Source organism: Paramormyrops kingsleyae, chromosome 14 (genome assembly GCF_048594095.1).
Source record: "Paramormyrops kingsleyae isolate MSU_618 chromosome 14, PKINGS_0.4, whole genome shotgun sequence".
NCBI classification, from domain to species: Eukaryota; Metazoa; Chordata; class Actinopteri; order Osteoglossiformes; family Mormyridae; genus Paramormyrops; species Paramormyrops kingsleyae.
In genome coordinates, this window is record NC_132810.1 from 20,930,763 (window position 1) to 20,957,173 (window position 26,411).

The 26,411-nt window shown below is 43.6% G+C and overlaps 2 protein-coding genes and 1 long non-coding RNA gene across 3 annotated transcripts; 2 read left to right on the plus strand and 1 right to left on the minus strand.

Annotated features, from left to right (window-relative positions):
• Window positions 1–17,385, plus strand: hivep2b (HIVEP zinc finger 2b). The gene is made up of 7 exons (XM_023839063.2): window positions 1–561; window positions 6,424–11,387; window positions 11,602–11,750; window positions 13,790–13,965; window positions 14,158–14,259; window positions 14,415–15,271; window positions 15,415–17,385. The coding sequence occupies exons 2-7, from the start codon at window positions 6,753–6,755 to the stop codon at window positions 15,880–15,882; spliced, it is 6,387 nt and encodes a 2,128-aa protein (XP_023694831.2). The 5' UTR covers window positions 1–561; window positions 6,424–6,752; the 3' UTR covers window positions 15,883–17,385.
• On the minus strand, window positions 12,810–20,741 carry LOC140578317 (uncharacterized). Its single transcript, XR_011982416.1, has 4 exons — window positions 20,211–20,741; window positions 18,592–18,711; window positions 17,276–17,352; window positions 12,810–16,036 (listed from the first exon to the last, which is right to left on the minus strand). It is a non-coding gene; the product is annotated as an uncharacterized lncRNA (long non-coding RNA).
• txlnbb (taxilin beta b) lies at window positions 20,139–26,131 on the plus strand. The gene is made up of 10 exons (XM_023839075.2): window positions 20,139–20,260; window positions 21,851–22,117; window positions 22,461–22,552; window positions 22,976–23,146; window positions 23,984–24,178; window positions 24,397–24,516; window positions 24,754–24,828; window positions 24,945–25,037; window positions 25,148–25,243; window positions 25,386–26,131. Exons 1-10 carry the CDS (start codon window positions 20,200–20,202, stop codon window positions 25,848–25,850), a joined length of 1,635 nt encoding a protein of 544 aa, XP_023694843.2. The 5' UTR covers window positions 20,139–20,199; the 3' UTR covers window positions 25,851–26,131.
• Window positions 26,132–26,411: the final 280 nt, after the last annotated feature.

Below are 26,411 nucleotides of genomic sequence, written 5' to 3' on the forward strand. Positions count from 1 at the left end.
ATTTCCTCTGAACCTCTAGTGTAGATATTGTCTTTGTTTCGGTAGGTTTATTTAAACTGATATGCTGATTGCCAAAAAGAATGAGGCTTATTGTCAAAATAGCAGTTGGTGCTTATCTTAGATAAGAGTCATATTAAATTATGTTTAGGTATTTGCAGATATTTATCAGTACTTCTGCTTACATTCTGTTTATGATCATCATAAAATTTTAACTGCAAAAACCCTACTTAATCACTAAACAGAGCACTCTGAATTGTCTGACTGTGTGCCCTGCTGAAAGTGTCTCTAAATGTGGGCTGTTGTATAATCCCTTTGGGGGCCCCATTTCTATTTTTGTTCCTGGATATGCGTCAGGACTGGGTATTTTCTCTGGTGACCATCTACTTCAGTAGGTCTCTTAATACACGCTCTATCAGTGTCTGACTTATGATTGATGGGAATTTCGTTCTGCTGCTTGGATTTACTGGAGACGACGGAGAATGGACTGGGGAGAATTTCAGGTTCCGAGGGCTGCTTCAGGATAACCGGACGTTATGGGAATGAAGAGCTGATGTAAACCAGGTTGGTTGACAGATACATTTTCTTTCTTGGCATTTGCTGCTGCTGCTAGAAGGTGATTTCTTTGTCAAGGAACAGCGAGGTCGGCGGGGGGAATTTCAGCTAGCGCCTTTTGTTGTGTTTTTTTCCCTTCCTAGCACAATGTGTAGATGTCCTGTGCTAACATCTGCTAACGACAGCTCCTCTGGCGGCGGCAGCTTGCAGCACTGCTCGCCTTGGGTAGCGGAGCTGCCCATACCGCGGTAACTTGTGAGCCCGTCCCGATGTAGGTGAGACCGTGTTGTGACCATTAGCTCAGCCGGTTCCGGTCCCTCGCTGCTTGGTGTCAGGGAACCATGAAAATGCCATCATGCTATGGAGTGGTACCCGTGACAGTGTTGGCATAGAACAAGTCACTTATTGCCTCCGATCGGAGGACACGGTTCTTCATTTTCAGAAAGGATGGGACATGTCTTTATTTTGCGAATGATATCTCCATCTCTGAGGATCGAAACTGGAGGGGGGTCTGGGGAAAGGGGGGGTGGGGGGGGCTTTACCTCCGACGCACTACGTCATCGCACATGAGCACGTCGTGATACCTTGGGCTCAGGGACTTGGGAACCTTGTTGGTTCTGGTCCCACAGTTTGCCTGCTCATGTTGTCATCAATCTCTTCCCCCCCCCCCCCCCCCCTCTGATGTGCGTAATGGCACGCAGAGCTTACCACTCTCCCCCACTCACCTGCGGGGAAAGTAGCGGTGAATTTGAAATGACCTTGGAGTGAGTTTGGACAGCTCCAACATTTATCAGTTTCTGCCCCCCGCCTTCCGTTACCCCCACCTACCCGTTGCTGAGGCTAGGTACAGAAGAATGCCTTTTATTTGTTTGTTCGTGTCGTTTTTATCCTTCTGGGTCTGCATTTGTTGTTATACCTCTTCTATAGCATCTCCTACAAGAACCTTAGAACTTCCTAATGTTGAGCCAAGAGTTCAGTTTTTGTGGAAGTCGCTTAATATTTCAGCCTCTTTGCACCCTTGTTGGTCCATGTGCTTGGTGCATACTGTAACAAAGTCGTGATGTTAAATATGTATGAAGATACTGTCGGCAATACGCCCGCCACAAGTGTGGAAGGCGAGAGTTCTGCAGGTGCACGCTGGGACTGTACTGTACAGGTCTGGTTTCCAGAACCCCTCAGTACAGTGGCCGTGCGTGTTTCAGTTATGCGCTCGAGCAGGGGGTTGGCAAGGGAAGTGGATCGATTGTCTTTGGACCGTAGACCAGTGCCAGTCTCTCTATTAAATTTTTCGGCCACAGTCCTGAAAGGAGGGCACTGCCTCCGAGGTTTTTGTCCGTGAGCCCATTCTCTCGGCATCCATCCTCTTGGTTTATGTTTTATGGCTCTGTCCCGTCGTTAAATCTGCCAAGGGCCCTGCGGTTAGGCCTTCAGGCTGGCGGAACGAAACCGAGGTCGGAAGGAAGTGGATCTGCCCGTGCCGCGTCCAAAAGCGCCGGGCCAGTTGCCCGGCTGCCCGCTGCCTCACTAACCGGTGGCTGTGGCAATGATAGCTGAATGTGTCTCCTGGCCGCGAGCTGCGGCTAGTCCTGCTCAGCCTAGTGCTTAAGTCGGTGCTTCAACCTTCTGCTCCGGGTCACTTTTCCTTTATCCGTAGGGTGGGCATCAGTTGGGGAGTTCGCTCTCGCTCCCAGCCACCTTCTTTAACGTCAGATCCGTCTCCTATGCACTAAATACATCTTGTTTGCATTCTAAATGATTGTAAGTGTCTGTGCCAGCACTGCTGCCCGGACTACATGTATCATGCTCCACCTGCTGTTGCTTAAAATAATTTACTAGAAGCTTCTGTGGGTTGGGAGGCTTCTTAACTAAGACAACCTCTGAATCACATGGTGGGGGGCTGGGGGTGGGGAGTGGGCTTACAGGAGTGGCCGATATTTACCAATGTGCAACGTGTAAATAGCAGGGCTGGTCCTGAAAGAAAAAAAAAACACAATTAGGTTTTAATTGTTACACATGCTTTTAAAGCATCGATAACTGCTACAGCACAATAGCAGCCTCTGCGAGGAAGAAGGCAGCGTGATGTCCTGGAAATTCCTGGAACAGCTTATTTCTCTCTGGAGTAAACATACGTCTGAGAGACATATTCTGGTTTGTGTGGGTCATTTTTTTGTAGTGATATACCGCTTCCTAAAAGAGACAAGCACTAGGAAGCCTTTATTAGAATAATAATAATAATTATTATTATTATTATTATTATTAGTAGTAGTATTATTATACTAATAATAGTCTCCCCTTGGTATCACGAATATGAATAAATCAACTGCCCCTGAAACTGCCAAATACTATACTTTTAAACTGTATGCAAATATGGTATCTTCTCCATAAAATTACTAACTGGAAAAATGTGGCATGTTTTTCTATGGGAAATAGAATGATATGAAGTTAAATTGGATAGTGGAATATTTCACTGGCATTTGTTTTGCTAATATTTAAATTATTTAAGGTAGTTTTAAAAATGAATGAATAAAATTACAAATTATATCAAAAACTTCCGGACTTTTGATTCAGATCCTGTCAATCTTTTGAATCTTTTCAGTTGAAACTTTGACTTTAAGCTTCGGTTTCTTGTAAAACAAAATGTTCCTGTAGTGGAGGTTAAGCTATTTCTCCTTAATCCAGAGGTCTGAGGAGCAGGAAAACCTTCATATTTTCTAAATAAACATCCGCATGTTGCTTAGTCTCTCACTCCCCCAAGCGTTTTTGCAGTGAAAGTTTAAGAGTAGAGCCAATGGCCAGTGGTGACACTTTCAGTAAATCCTCAAACCACCTTCTTCTGGCAGGTAGCTTTCTCTTAGGAAGTACTCAGAGGTCCCAGTCTGTGATGGACGGGAATCAATCTCTGGCGATAATCTGCTCTGTTTGCCAATCCCTGACTTGGGCTTTGCCTCTGATTGTCAAGAATAGCCCGGAGTGTTCTGGGGAAAAAAAAATCACATTTTCAGAGAGACCATCGGTGTAACGGGGGGATATATGCACGGCTTGGGGTGCTATTACGCAACCAAAGTCATCCTGCGGGTATGTTGTAACTCCCTGTTCGGTTGTGAGAAATCACTCTGAAGGCCAAAATATTTGTCAAGTAAAGTCATGCCGGGGAGGTTTGGGGTCTGGAGGCTGCGGGGTGCTTGGTGACAGCAGATGGGCTCAGAAGAATTTTACAGGCTGACTCACAGTGAGTAAGACAGCCGGTCTGTTAGTTGTGTAATGCCACTTCTATAGAGTGTCCTTGAAAAGCAGCAGTGCTTTGGATCAATGAATCTGTAGTATGTATGTGTCTGCACATGTATATATTTTCCCTTCACTCTTTCAGAGAATGAAAAACAAGCTGTGCTTGCCTGTCGTTTCGGTGTGCGTACGTCTGTGCCTGGTGTCGCCTGGACAGGCTGCAGCAGGAGACGGCAGTGGGCGCTATCGTTGAAAGGACGGCGAAAATCCCTCACTAACACCGCCTCCTTATCTTTCGGCTCCATTATCAAATTCTGATGCCTCGAGTCACCGGGATGGGAGGATTTGAGGAGATTTGTGATGTCGGAGGCATTTAGCAACATTGCTTGACATTAGCATCGGGAGGCTAACCGGCATGTTAGCGCGATGTACAGTAGGTACACGTTCGTGTGGTGTTATACTTTAAAATAAATGATAAAGTAATGATAATTATACTCTGTATATTATAATTAGGCTAAGCAGTTGGAATATATATGGATGGATGAATGGCCAGAGGAATGAATAATTATAGCATAAAGTTACCTCAAAAATGATTACAAAGAATTACAGGTAAGATGTTACTCACGAAACATAATCAAAATGCACATAAAGTCTCGATATAGCACTTTTTTCCACTATAATAATGTTGACACACAGGGGGATCCATTTATTTTTTCCTTGGGGGTCTGAATGTTCTTAACTGGTCTGCAGTGTGCAGTTGAGATTGGTTTTCCACCCTTCAGGACAGCATCAAAACAGGTGAGCATTTGTGACAGAGTGCTATGTGTTAGCAGCAGCAGGGAAGCCTTATGTTACTTTGGCTGTGGAGTCGTCAAACCAGCACAGGTGGACCTGACGAGGCAGTCATCCGTTCCCATGGTTTCCTGTGGTTTCCATGGCGTCTCGGAGCCAGCAGAGAGCCAGACTTGACCTCATTGCTCTCCGCGAAGTGATGTTTCGCAGCAACTGAAAGATTTCTGCTTGTTTTGCACTGTTTGAAATCAGAATTTTATATATGTTTGTGTGTGTATAAATATGTATATATATATAGGCATCCCATATATCTTCAGGGTCAGCTCCCTGAAGATATATGGGATGCCTAAGCCACCCTCAGGTCTCACAAGTTTAGATTTGTGACGGGGGGGGGGGGGGGGGAATGATTCAATTTGCTGAGATAGGGGTACGAAATGTATACAAAAATATGAGGAAAATCGTTTCATGGTCAGGCCCAGAAAAGAGCAGTGAGCACATTCTGCTTGTAACATAGATGACAATCAAAATTGATCATGAATGATGGATTCTGTTGGGATTAAGCGGTTTCCGAAAATGGATGGACGGATGATAGATTCTATAGCATTAAATGTATATAGGAGTAGCTGAGATGCATTACATTCTGCACCTGGTTATGTCTGCTTCACCATGTTGAGCTTCTTAGCATTTATCTATTAAACTAATTAGCTATTAAATTTATTTCCACTGTGTTTCCCACTTTTTTTAAATACACTTAATCACCAAATGGAATGTATTTATTTGCTTTATTATCTTAGGTCAAAACTGTGTCGTGTAATATTGGGATAAATCAAATGACGTGTTGTGGATGTGCAGTTGTACGTGGTGGTTTTTAAAGATATTGCTTTGAAAGTTGGACGCTGGTCATTCATATTTATAAGCACCACATTCTGTGGGGGTTTCTTTAGAATGGGTGAAATAGTAGAATCTTAATGGGAAAAAGAATTGCAGTTTCGCACTGATGTACTGTTGAAGGTTATAGGTGCTTCTTTTCACTCTGTTTTCCTTTGTGTTTTTTGGAGAGATTGGAAAAAGGTTTTCTTTCTGTACTAAATTTAAAACTTACAAAAGTGTCACAAATTTTGATATTTTTGTGTTAGTCTGTAATGTTAAAGTCAACACTGCTTTGCCATTTCCTAAATCTGTCTCAAAGACATTTTTTTTTATCATTCATTAATCTGACTGACAAAAAAAAACATGCTTGCAATTTTACCAGAACTGGTTATTTTGACAGATTCCAGTGTAGTCAAATGAGCTGTTTTTCTTCCTCCAAGATGTGTATTATCTGAGAGTGCAGGAACATAAATTCTAAAAAGTCTGCACTTTCAGTTAGAGGCAGATGATTTAGCCATATGATACAAAAGAAAAAGGCAGTGGATTTGTCATCTGGGGGATGATGTCATCTTCAAATGGTATCTTGCTTAAGCCCAGATAATGTTACAAGAAAATCATCTTGCATATAGGACTTAAGAGGTTATAGTTTTTGTCAGTGTCCAACAACCATTTAACATCTCAGGTAACAAATTTCTTAAAATGGATTACTGGTTGTGCAAATCATTTGTCAGGGGCTGCAATTTTGCTCAGAGCACTAATTTAAAATTTTGCTGAAATAATCATTAGGTAGTTGAATAATCATGGACATTGATAATGCAAATAACTAAAGTTTGCATGTAAAAACATCATTTTCAGTTTCGACTTTTACACATCAATATTATTCTTCATTAAAGAACATACATGATTATTAATGAGAAATAATTATTTTTATCTTATTTCTAGTACTTCTGAATTGTTCTAACTCCTGTTTTTATGTTCTTTTTCCAGATATCATGTTAATTGTCCCGGCAAGCAGATGGAAACAACACAGAAATGAATTCATTTGTTGTGTTAAACCTGATTTGTATAAACTTGTTTTGAAAGCGAACAAATCAGCAAGATGGTAAAAATGTGCCAAACCTTGAAGAAATCTGGTATAAGCAAGGAAGGCTTTTGTAATAAAATCAGCAACTCCTAGGTGGACTCATGTGAAGTCAAGATGCAACAGCCAGCCGCTGAAGAATACCCCTCTGGAGAAGACAATTAATATGTCCGCAAACTCAGGAGCTCTTTGACCATCATCCCTTCGGACATTCCCTGCAGAGCAAAGTTTGAAAATGGAGCCACCTGAATCGGTTATTGGGCAAACGTCTAAAGTGGAGGCCCGAGAGAAGACAGATGAAGGCGCGGGCATTTCGGCACCCACGGTCAGCACCAAAAGAAGCACTTTTGCGGATTCAAAAGGGAAAGGTTATGCACAGCTGGGGTCACGAAGATGTTTGGCAGAAGAGCATTTTGGCAAAGAGCTTTCTTCTGTGGTGGGCCAGTCATCTCTAGAAAGACAGTGCACACAGCGTTGTCCTCGCGGTTACTCCTACCGCTTGCGGCTTTCGAACCAACAGAAGCCTAAGCAGAAAGGGTCCCTGGCGGGGGCAAACCCACCGGCTGACCCGGAAGTGCTTGCCTCGCCATTGATTGGCCAGTTGCAACTCCGCACATCAGGGCAACAAGCCGATTTCCTTTGCAGGAACTCTCCGCGCGTACCTACCTCTTTCAGCCAGACTTCCCAGTCAGGGATTGATCAGCTAGGGGGCATGCTCAGGAAAGTGCCAAAATCAAAGAAGCCCGGGAAATATGTCTGCCATTATTGCGGAAGGGCTTGCGCTAAGCCTAGTGTGTTAAAAAAACACATCCGGTCCCACACAGGAGAACGGCCGTACCCGTGTATCCCTTGTGGTTTCTCCTTTAAGACCAAGAGCAACTTGTACAAACACAAAAAGTCACATGCTCATAGTGTTAAGGCAGGGCTGATCCCATTCTCGGAGCTGACATCTGTGTGTAAAGGTGTGGATCCGTCATCGCTGGGCGGAGAAGCTGAAGTGCACTCTGATTACGAGCAGAGCACTGACACAGATGAAGAGTCTGCTGCGTTCTTGAGCAAAGGCAGCCCTGTCCCTCGTATATCTCTCGCGGCAGACAGAAGCATCATGGCAATTGGACCGGACTGTACTCAGTCAGCTGAAGAGCTGATAGCGACGCCTAAGGAGGTTCCCATTGTTGTAGCGTCAGAACAGGGAATTCCGTGCACAGTGGGGGAATGCCCTTGGTTCACGGATATCAATATCAGTGGTCATCGGAGTAGTGGGGATGAGTTTCCCACTATCAAACAGAAACTGGCTCTGAGGCTCACTGGGAAAAAAGGGCAAGACTCTGGAACTTCTATGAACCTTCTGAGCCCACACAGCAAAGGCAGCACTGACTCAGGCTACTTCTCACGCTCAGAAAGCGCCGAGCAGCAAATCAGCCCACCAAACACAAACGCTAAATCCTACGAGGAAATTATGTTTGGAAAGTTTTACAAACTTGGCCCAAGGTCCAGGCAAACTGTTCCAATAGCGATGGCCAAAGTCACCAGCTCAGACAGAAATATTATTAATATACAGGACAAATCGAACACGATGCCAGGTTCAGGAATAGGCAAGGCTTTGGAGTGTCATAAATCCTGTCATTACACAAAAGATGAGAAATTAATTAACCCAATTCATCAGAACGTTACCACATTTTTGAGGGATGATGTAGATTCACAAATGAAAATAAGCTCACTCCCTAGGCAGTATTCTCCCAATTTCTGCCAAATTGCCACAAGTCCCTCAGAAGTTCTGCCTGACACCGGGCCTCTGGTGAGAAGCAACTCAGTGCCAACGCCGCCAGCAGGGAACCTCAGTGCACCGCAAGGATTACAGGGGAGTCATTCATTTGATGAGAGGATGACCTCTGACACTGGCTTTTATCGGAGTTCAGTGGGTCTGAGGAGGCTTAGGAGACAAGCTGCATTTGAGTTCATTGCCCACGAAGGACACATGGAACATGATAACTCAGGAACCAGTTCCAAAAACATTTTTCTGCCACCTGGGACAGTACAATTAGATGAAAATATTCCTTCATTGTCAGACTTAAAAGGACATGGCTCATACTCTTCTAGCATAGAGGGCTACCCTGAAGTTCTGGGTCCGGTCAGGGTGATGCATCACAAACAGGTGACAGAAATCGCCACGAGAAAACGAAGGAAGAAAAAGAGTGTCGGTGACGAAGAAGACTTCCCCATTCAACACGACAATGATTTCGACAGTTCGGTTGAAATGCTTGCCACCGACTATGATTCAAGACAAGAACATCAGGATGGTTTCAGAAGAGCATTTACTGGTATAGGACAGCTGTACAGTATACACAGGGAACCAGAGAATTTAGCTACTGGTACCTGCATGGCAACAGATGAAACAGTGCTCATTTCAGACCTTGACAGGAAGACTGGAGGGAATGTAATCTCAGTTATTCAGCACACAAACTCTTTAAGTAGGCCCAGCTCTTTTGAGAAGTCGGACTCAATTGACCAAACTTTCCACCCACTGGGTACACTTGCTGGCCAGTATTTGGAGCAGCCCGACTCAGAAAAACCTGGGGAAGTGCATCTTTCAGACCCGAAAAGGTCTGGCCACACGGAGCTGCAACAGATGGGCAGCGAACCAGCAGACCAATCTTATCGGTTGCCGCACAAACTGGTCCGTCAAGCTAACATCCAAGTGCCTGAAATTAGAGTGACAGAGGAGCCCGACAAACCAGAAGAGGGGCCAGATACATCAAATAAAGAATCAGAGAAGCATGTGGAGGACTTCCAATGGCCGCAGAGAAGTGAAACCCTGTCTCAGCTTCCTGCGGAGAAGTTGCCACCGAAAAAGAAACGACTGCGCCTGGCTGAAATGGAACACTCCTCTGGGGAATCTAGCTTTGAATCGACCTGCACCAGCCTCTCCCGGAGCCCCAGCCAAGAGAGTCATTTGTCTCCCAGCTCAAGCTTCTCAATGTCATTTGACAGGGAGGAAAGTAATAAGTCGGCCTCGCCGGCTAAGCAGGACGACTTTGGCAAGCAGTCCGAGTTCTTAACTGTGCCATGCAGCGGACGCACTCTCCCTGTACGCAACCAGTCCCAGCGGAAGGAGGTGAGGCGCTCCTCCTCGGAGCAGACGGCATGTGTGTTGAACGCCGAGGTGCCGGAGATCCGCAGCAAGTCGTTCGACTATGGGGGGCTGTTGTCTTCGTCGAACTTGAGTGACGTCTATGGTAGCGCTTCAGCAATGAAGGAGCGGAGACGGGGTTATCTAGTTAGACAGGCACCGCTAAGCGTATTTCCTGAATCCGTCACGCAAGACAAGGGCTTAGCTTTGAAAATTAAGGAAGAACAAATAGAAGGCAACAGTTCCCCTCTATTACATAGCTTATGGCTGAGTACTCCCTCATCTTTGACCGAAAGGCCAAACAGTTCTCCTGCTTACGATGTAGCTTTATCGAGCAAAGGTGAAGACAGCCATCCAGGGACGGGTTTCCTGAAGCAGAGAACATCTCACTTGCTGGAGCAACAACGTGAACACTGGTCAACTGAAGCCCTTAACAAAGAGTTAATAGGGAAACCTGCCATCCTGTCACCTCAGTCAGAAGTGTTCTGTCAGTCGGAGTTAACACAGAGACCGTATCTTCCAAGGGCTTCTCCTTGGAGTCTCAGTGATCTCCTGTCTAAAGCCTTTTCTGGCAGCACAGGGCTTCTGCAACCATTTCAAACTATCCTACCACCTGAAATTGCTGGTTCGCAGCCACCTCCACCGGACACGTCAGTTCCTGTCAGGATTCAAACTCAGGTGCCATCTTACTGTAGCGTCATGTATACGACCGTCTCACAGATACTAGCTACCCATTCCCAAAGTAACAGTTCAGCTATGGCTATTTGCAATCTCAAGGACAATACTTCGTACACAAAGACTAGTTCAAATGATGGAAAGGTTTTTAGTTTACCCCATATACCAAGTAATACTAATGAACCTGTGCATTACCCATTATGGAAATTACAAGAAGTTAAGCCTGCCAGAATGAACACAGGAATTCCTCTGACTTTGACCTCTGGAACTATCTCAACCACTGATGCTTCAGGTACTGGTGGAAATAAACGCATATTATCCCCAGCCAATAGCGTGGAGCTCTTCATTGAAACCAAACAGCAAAAACGAGTTAAGGAGGAAAAAATGTATGGTCAGATTGTGGAAGAGCTCAGTGCTGTGGAGCTCGACAATACCCGTGTGACAAAAGCCAGTGGGAAGTCACAGAAGTCAGACCTTAAGAGCCGTGGGTCAGCTGACTACCAGAAGAGAATGTCAGCTTCACCGCTGTTACATTTACCCTCCACAGTCGTCACCTTACCTGCAGCCGAACCTCATTTACAAGGGGTAGTAGACACCCGCGAAGGAATGCAGTCCCCAGAGAGCCTAGACATTGATGAACCTTACCCACCTACAGCTGAAATCCAAGAGATGATGGACAGTAAGGCACCTTTAAAGATGCTGGTGGAGATTGCTACCAGTCAAGATAGCACTATTATGGGGAGCACGATTTTGCTCGCTGACGTTGGCCATGACCAAATGAGTTCTCAGTTCCCTAGTCTTTGCACGTCCACGAGTGTGAGCTGGTGTTTCTTGAATTACACCAAGCCAAACACAGCTCAGACCAGCTCCATCGCCTCTGTTTATGGTTCGTGGTTTGTAAGCTCTTATAATCCAAATCCACCGGACCTAAACACAAAGACAAGCCTAGCATTGCTGCGTTCCAAGCAGAGGAAGACTGCAGAGTCATACACGATGGCTTCTATGTATCCGCAGGGAACTGGTAAAGTTGTTTCCTCGCTCTTGTGGAAACAGAAGTTTGACCAGGTGAGTATAAAGCTATTAGCATTAGCATCATGGTACATTATAATATCATTTTTAATAACTAACACCATTCATAATAGTGAAAGTCTTATTGCATGTTATTATCAGTCATCTATCTAGCTGACCATTAAAATATTTGTCTTTTGGTTTAGAAAAATATATATATATTTGTTTTTATCACATGGACGGTTTGTTTTTCTCTGTATTTCATGCTCAGGAGAAACCAGAAGTCATGCAGCTAGATGTGAAGCTGGAGAAAAGAACAAAAGATTCCAACATTAGAGAGCGAGTAGCCGAGGGCTACAGGCAGAAGGAGCCTTCAGGGAAGGCGGCCGAACCAAACCGCATCAAGATTTTTGATGGAGGGTAAGTGTAGGGGGCTTCTCTGTACAAGAGTCCCCCCCCCAAAAAAAAATACAAATTTTGACCATCAGTCATAAGTTAGAACAGCATGGCGTGTGGCATGCCGGCTCAGTGGCTAGACCCTTTACCTCACATTTTTAACGTTAAGAGTTCAAATCTCACCTCTGTTGGGTGTGTGTGGAGCTTCCATGTTCTCCCCATGTCACACAAATTTTACAGTCCAGAAACATCTGATTAGGTTCATTTGTGTCTCTTAATTGCCCATAGTTTGTACATGGCCATGTATATATTACTTTATGGGGACCAGGTGTCCCCACAGTGTGACTAAAAATCTGTGAATGCAATCAAAAAACAAAAATGTCAAAAGTCTTGTACTTTGTTTGGTTACTTGTGGTTAAGGTTCCGGCCAGGTAGGGGTTAAAGTTGTCATAGTTGAGATCAGGGTTGTGCCCATAGAAATTAATGGAGAGTCCCCATAAAGGAATAGATACCTAATCTGTGTGTGTGTGTGTGTGTGTGTGTGTGTGTGTGTGTGTTTGTAATTATTACATTGTGGGAATCAGATTTCTCCATTTCTCCAAAACGTGATAAAAACCTGTAACTTTTTACCTTGTTGGGGGATTTTTTCAGTCCCAACAAGGATAACAACAATTTTATAATGCAATCAAAACGCTAAAAATGCCAACAGTCTAATGTTTAGTTTGGTTACTTATGGGTAAGGTTAGGAATGGGTTAGGGGTCAAGGTTGTCATAACTGGGACATAATTGGTGAGTCCCTACAAACATATATATAATTGATCTGTGTGCGTGTGTGTGTGTGTGTGGATTGGTATCCCATCCAGGCTGTGCCCTGTGATGTGCTGCAGAGCCCCTGGTGATCCTGACCAGGATAAGCAGTTAGATGTTTCATGACTAGATATCTAGGTGGAGCACTGCTGGTCTGCTATGGTCAGTGTTTTTTTAATTTTTATTTATAAATCTGACACTTTTGCTTTAAAAATGACATAAGAATGAAACCCAGAAGGTGAGCGTGCATTACTTGTCTGGCCATGAAGTATACCATGTTTTTACTGTGGTTTAATGGCTCATAATGTGTAACAGCAGCAAAAAGAGCAGAGTTTTCAGCTGGAAAACTTGGTTTTGTCGCTTGCCAGCAGAATCTGTTCCCGCAGGTGTAATCTATGTCTCCACGCAACATTATAAACCTGATACACGAGTCACTCTCGTTTACTGACAAATTGTGAATATTTCATGCAGTGCCTGTAAAAAAAAATCTATTTTTAAACATCCCAGAAGTAAGCTGTGCTTATTTATTTATCTAATGCAGTGTGTGCCTGCAACAACTCAATGGAAAAGTTCATAAGAAGGCTACATTTTGGTTAATGAACATGAGCTTGGTGAATATGATTCAACATTTTTTCTTGCCCATGTGCAACAAGTATATTATAGTGCTTACTTGTTAAGCTACTTCCAGTACAAGACTGACAAACAGCTACTAACAAATAAATGGCCAGTAGATGCACGAGTAACAGCTAGGCATCACGATTAGCATAAGATGCAGGTGCAAGTAATATCACAGTGGTCCATAATTAGTTTTTAGCCACGTTGAGTGGATAGCGTTGGAGTCACCAAATTGTTTGTATCTGTGAATGTGTGTGTGAATAGTGTGTGTGCCCTACGGTGTGTTGGTGCTCTTTCTGCCTGGTGCTCATAGCATCCGGGATAGACTCCGGACCCTTGCATCCCTGAATAGGACAAGTGGGTATAGAAACTTGATGGATGGATGGATGGATGATTATGGATAGCTTGGGAAGAAGAAACTCTTCTTAAATCTGATACTCGATGTCATCATGCTGCGAAACCTTCAATCGGACTCTAGGGTGGTGTAGGTCCTGTGAGATCCCAAGCTTTATTGCGGCAGTGGTCGATGTGTATCCGATGAATGGATGGCTGTCCGGTCCCTATGAACTTTTGGGCCGGCCTGCTTGCAGAATATGCTGTGCAATATCATCTCCTGATGTTAAGGCCTGCTTGGGTTCCAGGTACAAATCCAATGAAGACTACGTTTATGTGAGGGGCCGGGGCAGAGGGAAGTACATCTGCGAGGAATGCGGCATCCGCTGCAAGAAGCCCAGCATGCTGAAGAAGCACATTCGCACGCATACCGACGTCCGGCCATACGTCTGCAAGTTCTGCAATTTCGCCTTCAAGACGAAAGGTTGTTTTTTTTTTAGAATATACGACATGTTTGTTTGTTAAGACAAACAAAAAAGCGTCTGTGTTCATACATCTGCAAGTTCTGCAGTTTCGCCTTTAAGATGAAAGGCTGTTTTTCTAGAATGTATCATGTTTGTTTGTTGAACAAACGAAAAAGCAACGTTAACCTGGACTTCTTTGATTTCTGATTTAGGAAATCTGACGAAACACATGAAGTCCAAGGCGCACATGAAGAAATGCGTGGAGCTTGGCGTGTCTTTGACGTCCGTGGAGACACCAGAGGCAGAGGAAGCCGGTAGGTAGCAGAATTACTGTATTTATTTCTGTAAATAAAACATATTTAGCATTTCATTCTTGATGTGCCGTGATCGACTTCCTTTACTTGGTTTGAGTTTGCAGCCAAGCATCACAAAGGGGTAATTAGTGTGTCTATCATATGCTTTGTTTTAGACAATGTGGATGAAGGACAGAGGGCACCTTGGAAGTCAGACCGAACGGGAGTAATTGCTGAGCACCAGTTCTCTGACGCTGATGACTCTGAAGGGGTCGAAGAGGAAGCCGATGAGAATGAGGAGGACGATGATGAGGATGAAGAGTACGAGGGCGACTCCACACCCCGGACACGTTCCAGAAGCACAAGCCCCCAGCTGTCTGGATCACCCTCTGTGCCCATCACTGCCTCCGCCGTGTCCCTGGGGGCCTCTTCGGACTTCCCGTACCCAGCTGCCAGGCAGCCACTCTTCGGGCTGCCTGACATCCAGCTAAGACAAAAAGGTGATAGGGCTTGCAAGGCACAGATGGTGGAGGGCCAGAGGTCAACGCAAGGGCTGACGGGCGATGAGCATGAGAAAAGTCTTAATATGGCTGGCTCCTTGGACAAGACCTCTGCACTGTCACCAGAACACAGCTTCACAACCACCGATTTCTCTCCATCTAGTCTGCCATCCCCTGGCTACGACTCATCACCGCACAGGGATCCCTCACCCACACCACACAGGTACTTGTGTCCTTCGCGGGATCTCCTATCCCAGGGGCACCTGAGGCATGTGTCTCCAAAGAAGGACATCTCCATCAGGCGGGGCTTCTCTCCACGAGTGCACTCCTCCACTGACCTGATCGCTAGGCCTGTGTCACCTGGAAGGGACATAACTTGCAAACGTGAGCTGTCTCCCAGGAGTCGGCATCGAGGCACCATAAGGCCCGTGTCACCTCGGAGGGGAATGCACCACCACAGTGTCCCCTGGAGCCAGGGATTGAACCTACCGTCAGAATTAACCACATTCGACAGTCGCTCAGATGTAAACATGGTAGGTATCATTGGATATTTCATTTCTTTGATGGAAAAAAAACCTTTAGAGAAGTTTTGGATTTCTGTATTGTCTTGTTCATTAGTTCTGTCTTGTTGTTCAAATTTTTTTGAAAACATGATAAATGAAATCTCTGGTTTCAGGAGCAGAGGAAAAGCTCTCCCCAAACATCACACCTTCCCAGTGAAGACCACCGCAGCTTAGTACCTCCAAGTACCCAGCAGGGTCTCTTCAGTCATCTCCCCCTGCATTCCCAGCTCCTGGTACGGACACCGGTCTCCACCGTCCCCATTGGGGGGATCCAGATGGTTCCAGCCGCACCTCTGTCTGCCGGAGGTCTGCTGAAGAACACGCTTGGCGAGGCCGTCGCCAGCACCGTACCCTTCCAGCGTGGCGAGGCTAGCCGTAAAGCGGCGGGCGACTTTCCCGGAAAGCAGGAGGGGCTGCCCGTTCCCACCCCCGAGAGAGTCAGCCAGGATGCCGGGGACAAGGCCGGCGCGCCGGATGAGAGCGTGCAGATCTGCATGAAGGCCATTGCCTCCCTCAGGATCAGCGCGCAAGAGCATCCCGATGACCGGCAGCCGCCTTCCCATCCTCACGTGAATTCCTGAGACGACACACGGCTCACAGATCCAGCACTGTAGCGGTTTCCGATATCCGCACTGTCCCAGGACTGACGTGTCAGCTTCCCCCCACCCCTGGCCAACTCAGCTCTGGACGGCTCAGGCTTGGCATGTCCTCCATCGCCCTGGGCAGCCTTCCGCACTACGAGTTCCAGGGAGAGATTTACTGGCAAAATGACCTGAGGGCATTACCAATAAGCACAAAAAACTGGACAAGGAGTCACGGATCACAGGCAAAAAAGGGATAATACATGCAAACACATATACAAACACACAGAATTCACACACCATACATTGGTACTGAAGTCTTTACATATACCAATAATTTAATATTGTAGTTTGAATGTAAAGTACTGTATTGCATGCCTTTTATAACATTGAATTCCAGTAATTACGAGTTAAAAAGTGGTTGTGTATGGTTATACTGTATATACTGACATGTAAGTCTGGCCAAAATTGCTCATAGAGGTTTTTTTGTCCACTCTGGTACTTCTCAATGTTATGATATGTGTGCCTTTTCTTTATTTTTGTGCTATGATTAAGTCTATATTGAGAATGGAGAGATGTACATATATCTGGTTTGTGTAAATTCCCTTTGTAATAAATTTGAACTTAACAGGAGTCTGAAAGATGTGAAGTATTAATACATGTGAGGTTGCACTGAAACATATTTTTACATGAATGGAGTCTAAATATTTTTGTGTACAGCTGCTACTCTGAAATTGTATTTACAGTGGTATGTAATTATTATTGTCGCCTCTTTGTATGTATCGATCTCTGTCACTAAATCTGAAAAACAAATATGGAATATGTATAGTGTAAAATTGCTTTATGTATAATAAACCTTAATGTCTGTATATGCATACATATGATGAGATTAACATTTTAAGCTCATGTTTGGTGCATTTGTTGCAAGGTACTGCTGCTATAAATATGTATATGAAATTTTAACGAGCAAAGATCTTAGGGTACTATCGTAATATATAACAGATTGGAATTTTAAAAAGTGCTAGCATTTTAAATGAATGTTTGTTAAATGTGTACAAAAATGAAAATAAACGGCACTTTTTTCTTGAGTCTAAGTGTGTAGAAACTAGCTGGATTAAGTGGATGGAATTTAAATGGCAATTCATTGAGAATCTGTTGGCCTTAACTCAGAATAAATTAAACTGGACATCCTGTTACAGGTAGGCTATAGTTTACGTATGTATATATAAAAATCTGTGTTATCTGCTTATTGTCTATACTCGCTGCACTTTGTTACTTGTGAATCATGTCATGTAGCTGTGAGGCTACAAACACTGACACAGACAGTACTTACAGGATATTATAAACAAACATTAGTATTTTTCTTATGTGTAATTAAGAATAGTTTTCCTACTTGTTCAGTTCTTTTGGTTATTCTTCTGCCCCTCTTTGTAAATCTGTGCTTTTCTTCAGTGCGTACCTTCAGTGGCGCTATAGCAATAAATGAAAAGGACGTTAACCAAATAGCCCGTAAAGTCTGATTTTCGTAAATGTGCTTCTTTGTCACGCGGTGATAATTTCAATGTCCATTTATCGATCTGCTGGAACTACTTGTAGTTTTAACCGGTGGTACAATATACACATACACAATAATAATTTATGATTTTAGCTAATTGTAATAATTTGAATAATCGCTTAAAAGGGGCGCGAGAAAAGCGTTTCGGTGATTTTGATAACGTAAAACAACATGGTACGCTAAATGGTCAAAATCCTGATTGTTATATTTTTCAGGACAAGAATTTCCAATGTAATGTTAAAAAATAGTTGAGAAAATTCAATGTAAAAAAGTAGAAATATACATGGTATACAAGCGCATGCTGAACTGACTACACAGTATCTATACAAACAATACCATTTAAAAGAAATTCACAAATTATTATTGTAAATACGCTTAGGCCTCATATGTACACACTTCCCACTATTTTGAAGCATAAAAGTCTTACAGAAGCAGTATGAGTTTATATGTCATTTATATGTTTAGAGATATTAATGAAGATACTTTAATAATTAAATAATGAATAATGTAACTGGCAGGTAATTCATAGTCACACTTACCCTTAATGTACCACGGCCTTATTGTGTGTTTCCAAATTCATTAGGCAGTAGCAGGATAATCACTGACCCGTCAAACAAATGAATTTCCAACAAAGTGTCTGAGAAAATCTCTGCTACTCGCAGCGACACCGTAACCGCAGTAAAGTGAAGGTGAGGCTGAACTTTTTGTCTATGGCGCAAACATCGTAACGTCACGCGCAGAGGCAGAGGCTGAGGCAGAGGCTGAGGCGGAGGCAGAGGCAGAGGCAGAGCCGGCTCGACCTTATCGGGGGGCCTAGGCTTTAGTTGGGAGGCCACCCTACCAAGAAAATCGATGATCATTTCACTTCCTCTGCAACACAGGTAATTTGGGGGCCCTAACCAACTCCCTCTTCTGCTTACAGTATATTGGAGTCCTCCCTAGTATTAATAACTACTTGGCACAGTGACTCAGGGGGCAGCAAGGTAACTTCACATCTCCTGCATTAGAGGCTCCTTCCCTGGCTCCAGCCCTGCGTGTGTGGAGGTTGAAGATCTCCTGGTTAATTAGCATCTCTAAAACCTGCGATGCAGGGATTCAGTTATTCAGAAGGGCACCGTCCTCCTGACCCGTCACTCACCTGAGGTGTTACCCACCTGAAGTGATGATGACAGTAGAGGTTGGTCTCCCTGAGGTCTGCATCACATCTGAAGCGAAGCTCTTCATTGCCATAAACCCCGAAGCCCATGACTTTACAGAAGAGCATGTGAGCCAAGCTAAAGACGAGAGTGTATAAGGGACCAACCACAATTGGAGGCTTCAGCTTAAATAAAAGCAGCAAAGCAAAAGAAGCAGATCGTTCGGAGAGACTTAGAAAGCCAACACACACAGAAAGAGCTTGTATCCTGAGAGCAGAACTTACAGTGTGACTTAAGATCGGTTTCTATTCGAAAGCATTTATTAGGTGCAATTTTTTTTAATTAATAGACGTACCACAGAATGAGTACATATCCTCCATAAATAGTTTATTTTTAAACAGAAAAGTTGCAGCAGTTGCAACTATGCGATCCCTCATAAAAGTTCTTGATATAGTCAAGTCTTGACTAGCCGAGGTCGGATCTATCGTACCACGCGTTCCCTTCATAGTGAATCTGTCAACATTAGAGTGCAAGTCACATTCTTACACTGTCGAAAGTCCTTATTTACGCCTATATCCCCTTAATCTGCCACACCATTATCAATTTAGCCATTTGGCAGGAAAAAAGACAAAAGTGAAAAACAAAAGAACGTGTGATCCCACAATAATCCCCAGTAAGCTCTTTGTCGGCAGAAAAGGAGACTGTTGCTTAACACAGATGGAGAAAAACCTGCTACAAAATGCAGTGCGGTTGGTGCATCACTGAACAATGATCGATCATAATTTTAATTTATTTGCGTCCTGAGTGGCCTGAGACAGACTCTCGCCCTTCCTGTGATAAATGCTTAGCAAATGGATATGGATATACACAACAAATGCACATGTATTATTAAATTCTCCCATAATGCATTATGCACACACACACACAGACAGGTTTGTAATTATATCTTTGTAGGGACTTTCAATTCATTTCTATGGGGAAAACTCTAATCCCAATATGACGACCTTAAGCCCTACTCAGCTCTAACCTTAACCACAAGTAACCAAACTAAATATGAGACTTTTTGGCATTTTTAGTTTTTTTGATTGCATTCACAAATCTTTGTGGGGACCTGAAAAATGGTCCCCACAATGTCAAAATAACAGGTTTTTAATCACATTGTGGGGAATATTTGGTCCCCACAATGTAATATAAAAATCACACACACACACACACACAGGGTTGCTGGAGATCCAGAGCCTATTCCAGAACCTACAGGCACAAGGCAGGGAACAACCCAGGATGGGGTGCCAGCCTATCAGAGGGCACACTCACACCATTCACTCACACCATTCACTCGCACATGCACACCTATGCACTCACGCAATTTAAATCTAAATGTGTGTGTTTGTGTGTGAGGCCCAGGTATACATCAATCAAAAAACTAAAAATGCAAGGTTTCTTATGCTTAAGGTTAGGGCTGGGGAGGGGTTAAGGTTGGCTATGACCCCCCCAACTTCATTTTTATTTTGTGACAAGAACATGCAGGTTACCATCCTAAGAAAACCCCTCTGTCCCACACAAGCCTAGCGTTGCAGAAGCTACTCCTCCCAGTTATTTTGAGCCCTGCCTGTCACAGCTGTCCCCATGCTGCCTACCTCTGGGACCTCACTTTACTTCCCTCTCTTCTCTCTCCCCTCTGGTCCCGGTAAGTTGCGGCTCCATGGTCTCTCCTCTGTGTGGTCTGCAATTTTTGTACAGAAAGTGTGCTGCTAATTTAGCACGTTCCTCTGAGGACGGCACCGCTTCTCGTTTGCATAGGAACAGTTACATTACTGAGTGCAGTTAACTGTGTGACTCGCTGAGTCTCCAGTAGCCAGGAATTCTTTAGCAGGTAGCACACACACGCACGCACACACTCACACACACACACACACACACACAGACACACACAGACACACAGACGCACAGACATACATTTTGCCAAAGCACAGTATTTTACATGGGAGTGAATCATGGTTTGTGAGCCTGTAAGTCAAGATGTACAGTGTTTAACACACATGTAAATAGTATGTTCCATTCAGACAGGACAAAAGCAATATGCAACAAGTCTATCTGAAATAAGCTAGCTCAACTTGAACGTTGAGAGTGAAGACACTTTGGCTCCAGCGTAAATCCCGTTACGATTCAGCATGCAGTTTTGTAGTGGGGCTCTGAGTTTATGCTTTATACCGTACTATCACTGACTGCAGTAAGGACAAGGCTGGAATAAAAAATAGCTTGACCATATTAAGACGTTCCTAAAATAGACTATGGCACTGGAACAGGTGCCATGTGACTGCCTGTGGAATCAGACGGGGTGTTGGAGATGGGGGATGGTCAGAGTGGAGAGCTAACTTCCTGAAGATAAACAGGGGGGAAGAAATACTACATGACCTCTGGCTCAGGTCTTTTCAGAACAGAATGCTCAAGGAACCGTTTGCATACATGGTTGACATTCAAAGCATATTTCGGAAAAATTGGCACAGTACTTCTGTATTAACTTTCCAGGGTCAGGAAGTATATATTTACTGATCACCGACATTGATCTACTTTGGATTCTCATATATATTCATGTTTTTCTTTTTCATTTTAAAGCAATACACTGAAAGGATGAGGCTATTACCACAAAGTCACTGTAATCAAAATATTGTCTTTCATACCATGACATACAACTGTGTGTTTTGCTCTTATTTTGCTGATTGTTCAGGACCTGTATATAAAAAATGGTCAAGGTAGAGTGCCAGTCAAAAGTTTGGACACACCTACCTTAAGGTTTATTTGTACAATTTTCTACATATTAGAATAATTATAAAGACATCTAAAATATAAAATAGCATATATCGCCTTATTATTCTCTGACCAAAAAAGCTGTTAAACAAAAAAATAATTTGTTGGGGGCTGGGGGGGCTTCTCTGGTTCAAATCCCTGGATCAGCAGTGTGATCCCACCATTGGGCCCTTAACCCCAATTGCTCCAGGGACTGGCTGACCCAGCTTTCTCCTCTATGTCAGCGTCATGAGGTGGCCACCTGGGAACCATCCATCCATCCATCCCAACTTTCAGCTTATTCAGTACAAGGCCACATAGACCCTGGAGCCTATCCCAGAAAATACAGGGCAGTAGAGACCCGGGATGGGATGCCAGTCGCCACAGAACCTGATATTCATGATAGTTATGCACATTTGACGTGGCCAATTTCGAGTGGAATGATTCTCCAGTTCTGTTCTGGAATTATTCACGCAAAGTTATTTTCCAGGCACGTCTGGTAGAATGGAGAACCAAGCCACACTCTCAAAGGTCACCACTGGTGCCTACAGCACTGCAGATCCATGTGTGGACGTGACGGAAGAGTTAAACCAGCAACTGGAGGACATCATCAGTACGTACCAGTCAGAGGCCAGCCTGGTGGAGCCTGAGGAGCCTGAAGAACTGATTGGAGAGCAGGATGTGGTGGTCACCGGCATGATGGACACCAGCGTGGGCAAGGACCAGAAACTGGAGAAGAAGATGCTGAAGGCTTTAGGTGGGTATTCACGGAGCATCAGGAACTAATTCACAAGGACATACCCAAATAATTATATCTGAACGGAAAAGAAAAATTAAACGTCTATGGGGAGACTTAAATGGAACCACATAATAAAGGCTGAAATGGTACTGAAATGCTGAAATGGCCATTTTTCAGACTGTGATGGATGCATGCAACTGCAACCCAGTTTTAAAACATAGTGATGACTTGGTGATTAAAATGCACGATCACCTGGTTAGATGGATTTAAGTGCTATTCTACTTGAGTATATTCAAATCCACATCAAGGATATTCATGGGCTTAGATGAAAAGGGCCGTGTGACCTTCTCTGTTAACGCAGGGAAGGAGGGAATGATTCTGATGCAAAATTTGAACAAGCTCAGCACTACAGACGCAAAACTCGAGGCAATTATCAAGAAGCATGCTGAACTGGTGAGTGGTCCTCCAAGCCAGCCTCGATCGATAGCAAATAAATATAGCCGTAATAAAAATAAGCTTGACAAAGAACACTTTAAAAGAAGACGACCTTTTGACTTTTTATGTCTGTCTGACTAACACAAATTGCATAATGGCAGTTCTTGTTCATTTGCCTCAATTAAGCAGAAATAAATCCATGGCTGCATTGGATGATGTGACCAGTTTGAAGCGTGAAATGAAGAAAAGGAAAGAATTTTATGTATGATTTTAGTTTTTAGTTTTAGGTTTTACTATAATAATACGAATGGGTTAATGTATAAGAAAATTCTATGAAGAATTAATAAAACTGATGCATATATGTTTGAAGTAAAAGTCCTTGCTGTTTAGATATGTCCTATAGAAGGTTACGGGAATCCCTCATGCCCACGTCCTTCACAGCTGGAGGAACACCGCACAGACCAGAAGCAGCTGAAAGTCCTGCAGAAGAAACTGGTGCATGTCATGAAGGAGAAGGATCTGCTGCAGAGCGAGCACAGCCGGGCAGTATTAGCCCGAAGCAAACTGGAGGGGTTGTGCAGGGAGCTGCAGAGACACAACAAGACGCTCAAGGTTGGGTTAACATGAAATGATGCTTTGTTTGCACAAGTACATTGGAGTTTTTTTTTTTGCACATCCCATCATGCTTGCTTCTGAGGGGGTGCTGCGAGAGATTTTGGGCCCCTAACCCAGACCGATTCAATTATGTTTCAAATTTCTTTGGGGTGGGGTGGAGCGTTTAGCACTGCTGCCTTACACGTCTGGAACCAGGGTTCGAATCACTGCCTGGGCTCTATGTGTGTGGAGTTTGCATGTTTTTCACACGTCATCATTGGGTTTCCTCTGGGTGCTCCGTTTTCCCCCCACAGTCCAAAAACATGCTTAGGTGAACTGGAGATACCAAAGTGCATGTGAGTTGTTCCCTGCTTTGTGCCTGTAGCTTCTGGGATAGACTCCAGACCCGCCGTGACCCTGAATAGAGCAAGTGGCTGCAGAACCTGAAAGCATAAAAAATGAATGATATTTCAGTGCCCCTGTCTTGGAATTGTGCCAACTCCCACACCCCTTTTGGCACACCTGGCTCTAGTCAGACATTTGTCCAGTACTCTGGAGCATTTCAGGGAGCTTAGGGCCTAGCTCAATGGTCAACATGTAACCGTTCTGCCAAGGAAAGGATTTGAACTAACAACCTTCCAGTCACACACATAGAGGCCTAATCCACTGAGCCACAATATCCAAAAAGAAAACAGTAGACAACTTTCCTCATCATGGAATCACAACCCCACAAAACAGACAGGAACACTGACCGCTATATTAATGCATTGATTGTTTCTGGTGGTCACTGATTTTTACTTGGTTTCTTTGTGAATCTCACTGGCTGGTGTATTCTCACGTGCATCGTGGCTGTAGGAGGAGACCCTGCAGAGGTGTCGTGAGGATGATCTGAAGCGCAAGGAGATCACCACGCACTTCCAGAACACGCTGACGGACATACAGACCCAAATTGAGGAGCACAGTGACCGAAACACCAAGCTGTGTAAGGAAAACAGCGACTTGGCGGAGAAGCTGAAAGGGCTTATTGCACAGTATGACCAGCGAGAGGCGGTAAGTCAGCCTTAGACCCTTAGCGTTTAAAGAAAGTTACAACTAATTTGTGGAGAACTGAAGTTCTCTGAAGGTAACCATATTTTGTTCTGTGACAGCGTTGGTGCATTTTGCATCACCTGCTGATCGGACTGAAGAAGGCGGAACTGAGACCGAGCAAAAAATGGACACTCTGCACATTGAGTAAAATCTCCATTTGCCTTACTTTTCTCTTTCAGAACTTGGAAAAAGTCTTCAAACACCGCGACCTGCAGCAGAAATTAGCCGAGACCAAACTTGAACAGGCAAAACTTCTGCTTAAGGAAGAGGGGGAGAAACACAAGAATGAAAAAGAATGTGTGAGTCGTACTAGTGGCACAGAAATATTAACTGTACAAGATTTGTTTAGTGTGCAAATGACAATATAGACAGAGTGTATTTTATGAAACAAATTGTGAAATACGGTTACATCCGTGGTTACCTACCATTAGTTGTACAACTTTAACTCCTTCATGTACTTGACTGAGACAACGTGTGTTTTTTTTATATTTTAAATGCAATTTTATGAATATCCCCTGGTTTTAATTTGGCCCCAGCTCCTCACGCAGACTGCTGAGTTAGCAATGCAGGTGAAAATTCTGAAGGAGCAGGAGAGTGCGATGAAGGCTCAGGTAAACATCCATCACACTGTCTGTCATCAAATAAGTTTCCACCGTTTGATTTTCCAAAGCAATACATTTAGAGTATTTTCCTTTGTGTTTTACAAGTAACATTGAATCTTTCTTAGCTCTCCATGTACTCTGAGAAGTTTGATGAGTTCCAGGGCACAGTGTCCAAGAGCAAAGATATTTATTCCACTTTCAAACAAGATATGGAGAAGGTTAGTCCACCGTAAAATAATGTACATAAAATGTCATTGAACAATTCATGGCCATCTGTATTATAATATATACAGTAATAAAGACACATTAAATATATAATATTTTGTAGATGTCAAAGAAAATTAAGAAGCTAGAGAAGGAGTCTAACACCTGGAGAACACGGTTTGAAGGCTGCAATAAGGCTCTTGTAAATATGGTTGAAGAGGTAATGCTCATTTATTTCAGTTTTTATGCTTTTCAAATCAATGTCATTGTGGGCAAAAAATGAAAAGAAGTTCTTTGGATTAATTTATTTTACTTTTCATGCGCATCTTAGAATTGAGCAACCGGTCTTTATTGCATTCTAGAAAACACTGAGAGACAAAGAGTTGGAGCTCTGCACTGAGAAGATCCAAAGGCTGGAGAAGTTGTGTCGGGCACTTCAAGAGGAGAGGAAGGACCTGCACCAGAAGGTCCAGGGGATGCAGCTCCCAGGTGATGAGGTGAAGGTGGAGGCGAAAGACGAGGTGCTACCAGAGGAGGGTGCTTCTGAGCACGCACACTTGGAGGTATCCACGACGGCTGGTGAAACTCTCCTCGCTCATAAGCTAGCCAGCCTGAAGGTGGAACAAGCCATATTGCAGGAGATAGCAACATCATTCACAACCTCGGAGGAATCTAACCAGGAAGCAAATTCAAGCCAATGCACTGAGGTGCAGCAGGATTCCCAAAAGGAACACCCAGCAGGTCAAGACCAGACCAATAACGCCCAGGAAGCCCCTCTTCAATCCAAGTCTGAAGAAACAAACAATAAACTGGAGGCAGTCCATTAGGATATGAGGGATGGATAACAAACATTGGTGGTTGGTCCACATTGCTATTGCGGTGAATCTAATATTCATTGCAAGACTATGTTTTCTTGTTTGCAAAAATTATCTACAAAAATAAGTCAGCTCTGACCTTCAACAGCCTGCCTGTCTTTGATTTCTTGAGATAAGCTACTGTTATTTTCCAAAAATCTTTTTTTATCATCATTATTAATTTCTGGGTATGTGTGTCTCCATTTTTGCTTTTCCCCCTCAAAATAAACATCCAATAAAGGCTTGATATGGTTGCTGGTTTTCATTTGGTGGTTTTCATTTTCCTCACATTGGCAAAACTTCGGGTGACACATTTTATATATGGAAAGCTACTACTGGCTTGCCACTGATAAAACTAACAGTATAGATCTTAAACCTCTAAATATTTAATAAAGCCTTTGAAACTGTTGTAAAGGAGATCTTAATATAATGTAATGCAAAGTTATATAGAAATATTTGATAAAATATTATCACATATGCACAATAAATTTGCTTTCTGTATGTTTCACACTTGATATATTGACAACAATCAAT

Coding starts and splice junctions, on each gene's coding strand:
- hivep2b (XM_023839063.2), top strand. CDS start 6,753: ATGGAGCCACCTGAATCGGTTATTGGGCAAACGTCTAAAGTGGAGGCC. Junction 11,751..13,789: donor ATCAAGATTTTTGATGGAGG/GTAAGTGTAGGG, acceptor CTTGGGTTCCAG/GTACAAATCCAATGAAGACT. Junction 15,272..15,414: donor GTCGCTCAGATGTAAACATG/GTAGGTATCATT, acceptor CTCTGGTTTCAG/GAGCAGAGGAAAAGCTCTCC.
- txlnbb (XM_023839075.2), top strand. CDS start 20,200: ATGCTGCCTACCTCTGGGACCTCACTTTACTTCCCTCTCTTCTCTCTC. Junction 22,553..22,975: donor TCAAGAAGCATGCTGAACTG/GTGAGTGGTCCT, acceptor CGTCCTTCACAG/CTGGAGGAACACCGCACAGA. Junction 24,517..24,753: donor ACAAGAATGAAAAAGAATGT/GTGAGTCGTACT, acceptor ATTTGGCCCCAG/CTCCTCACGCAGACTGCTGA.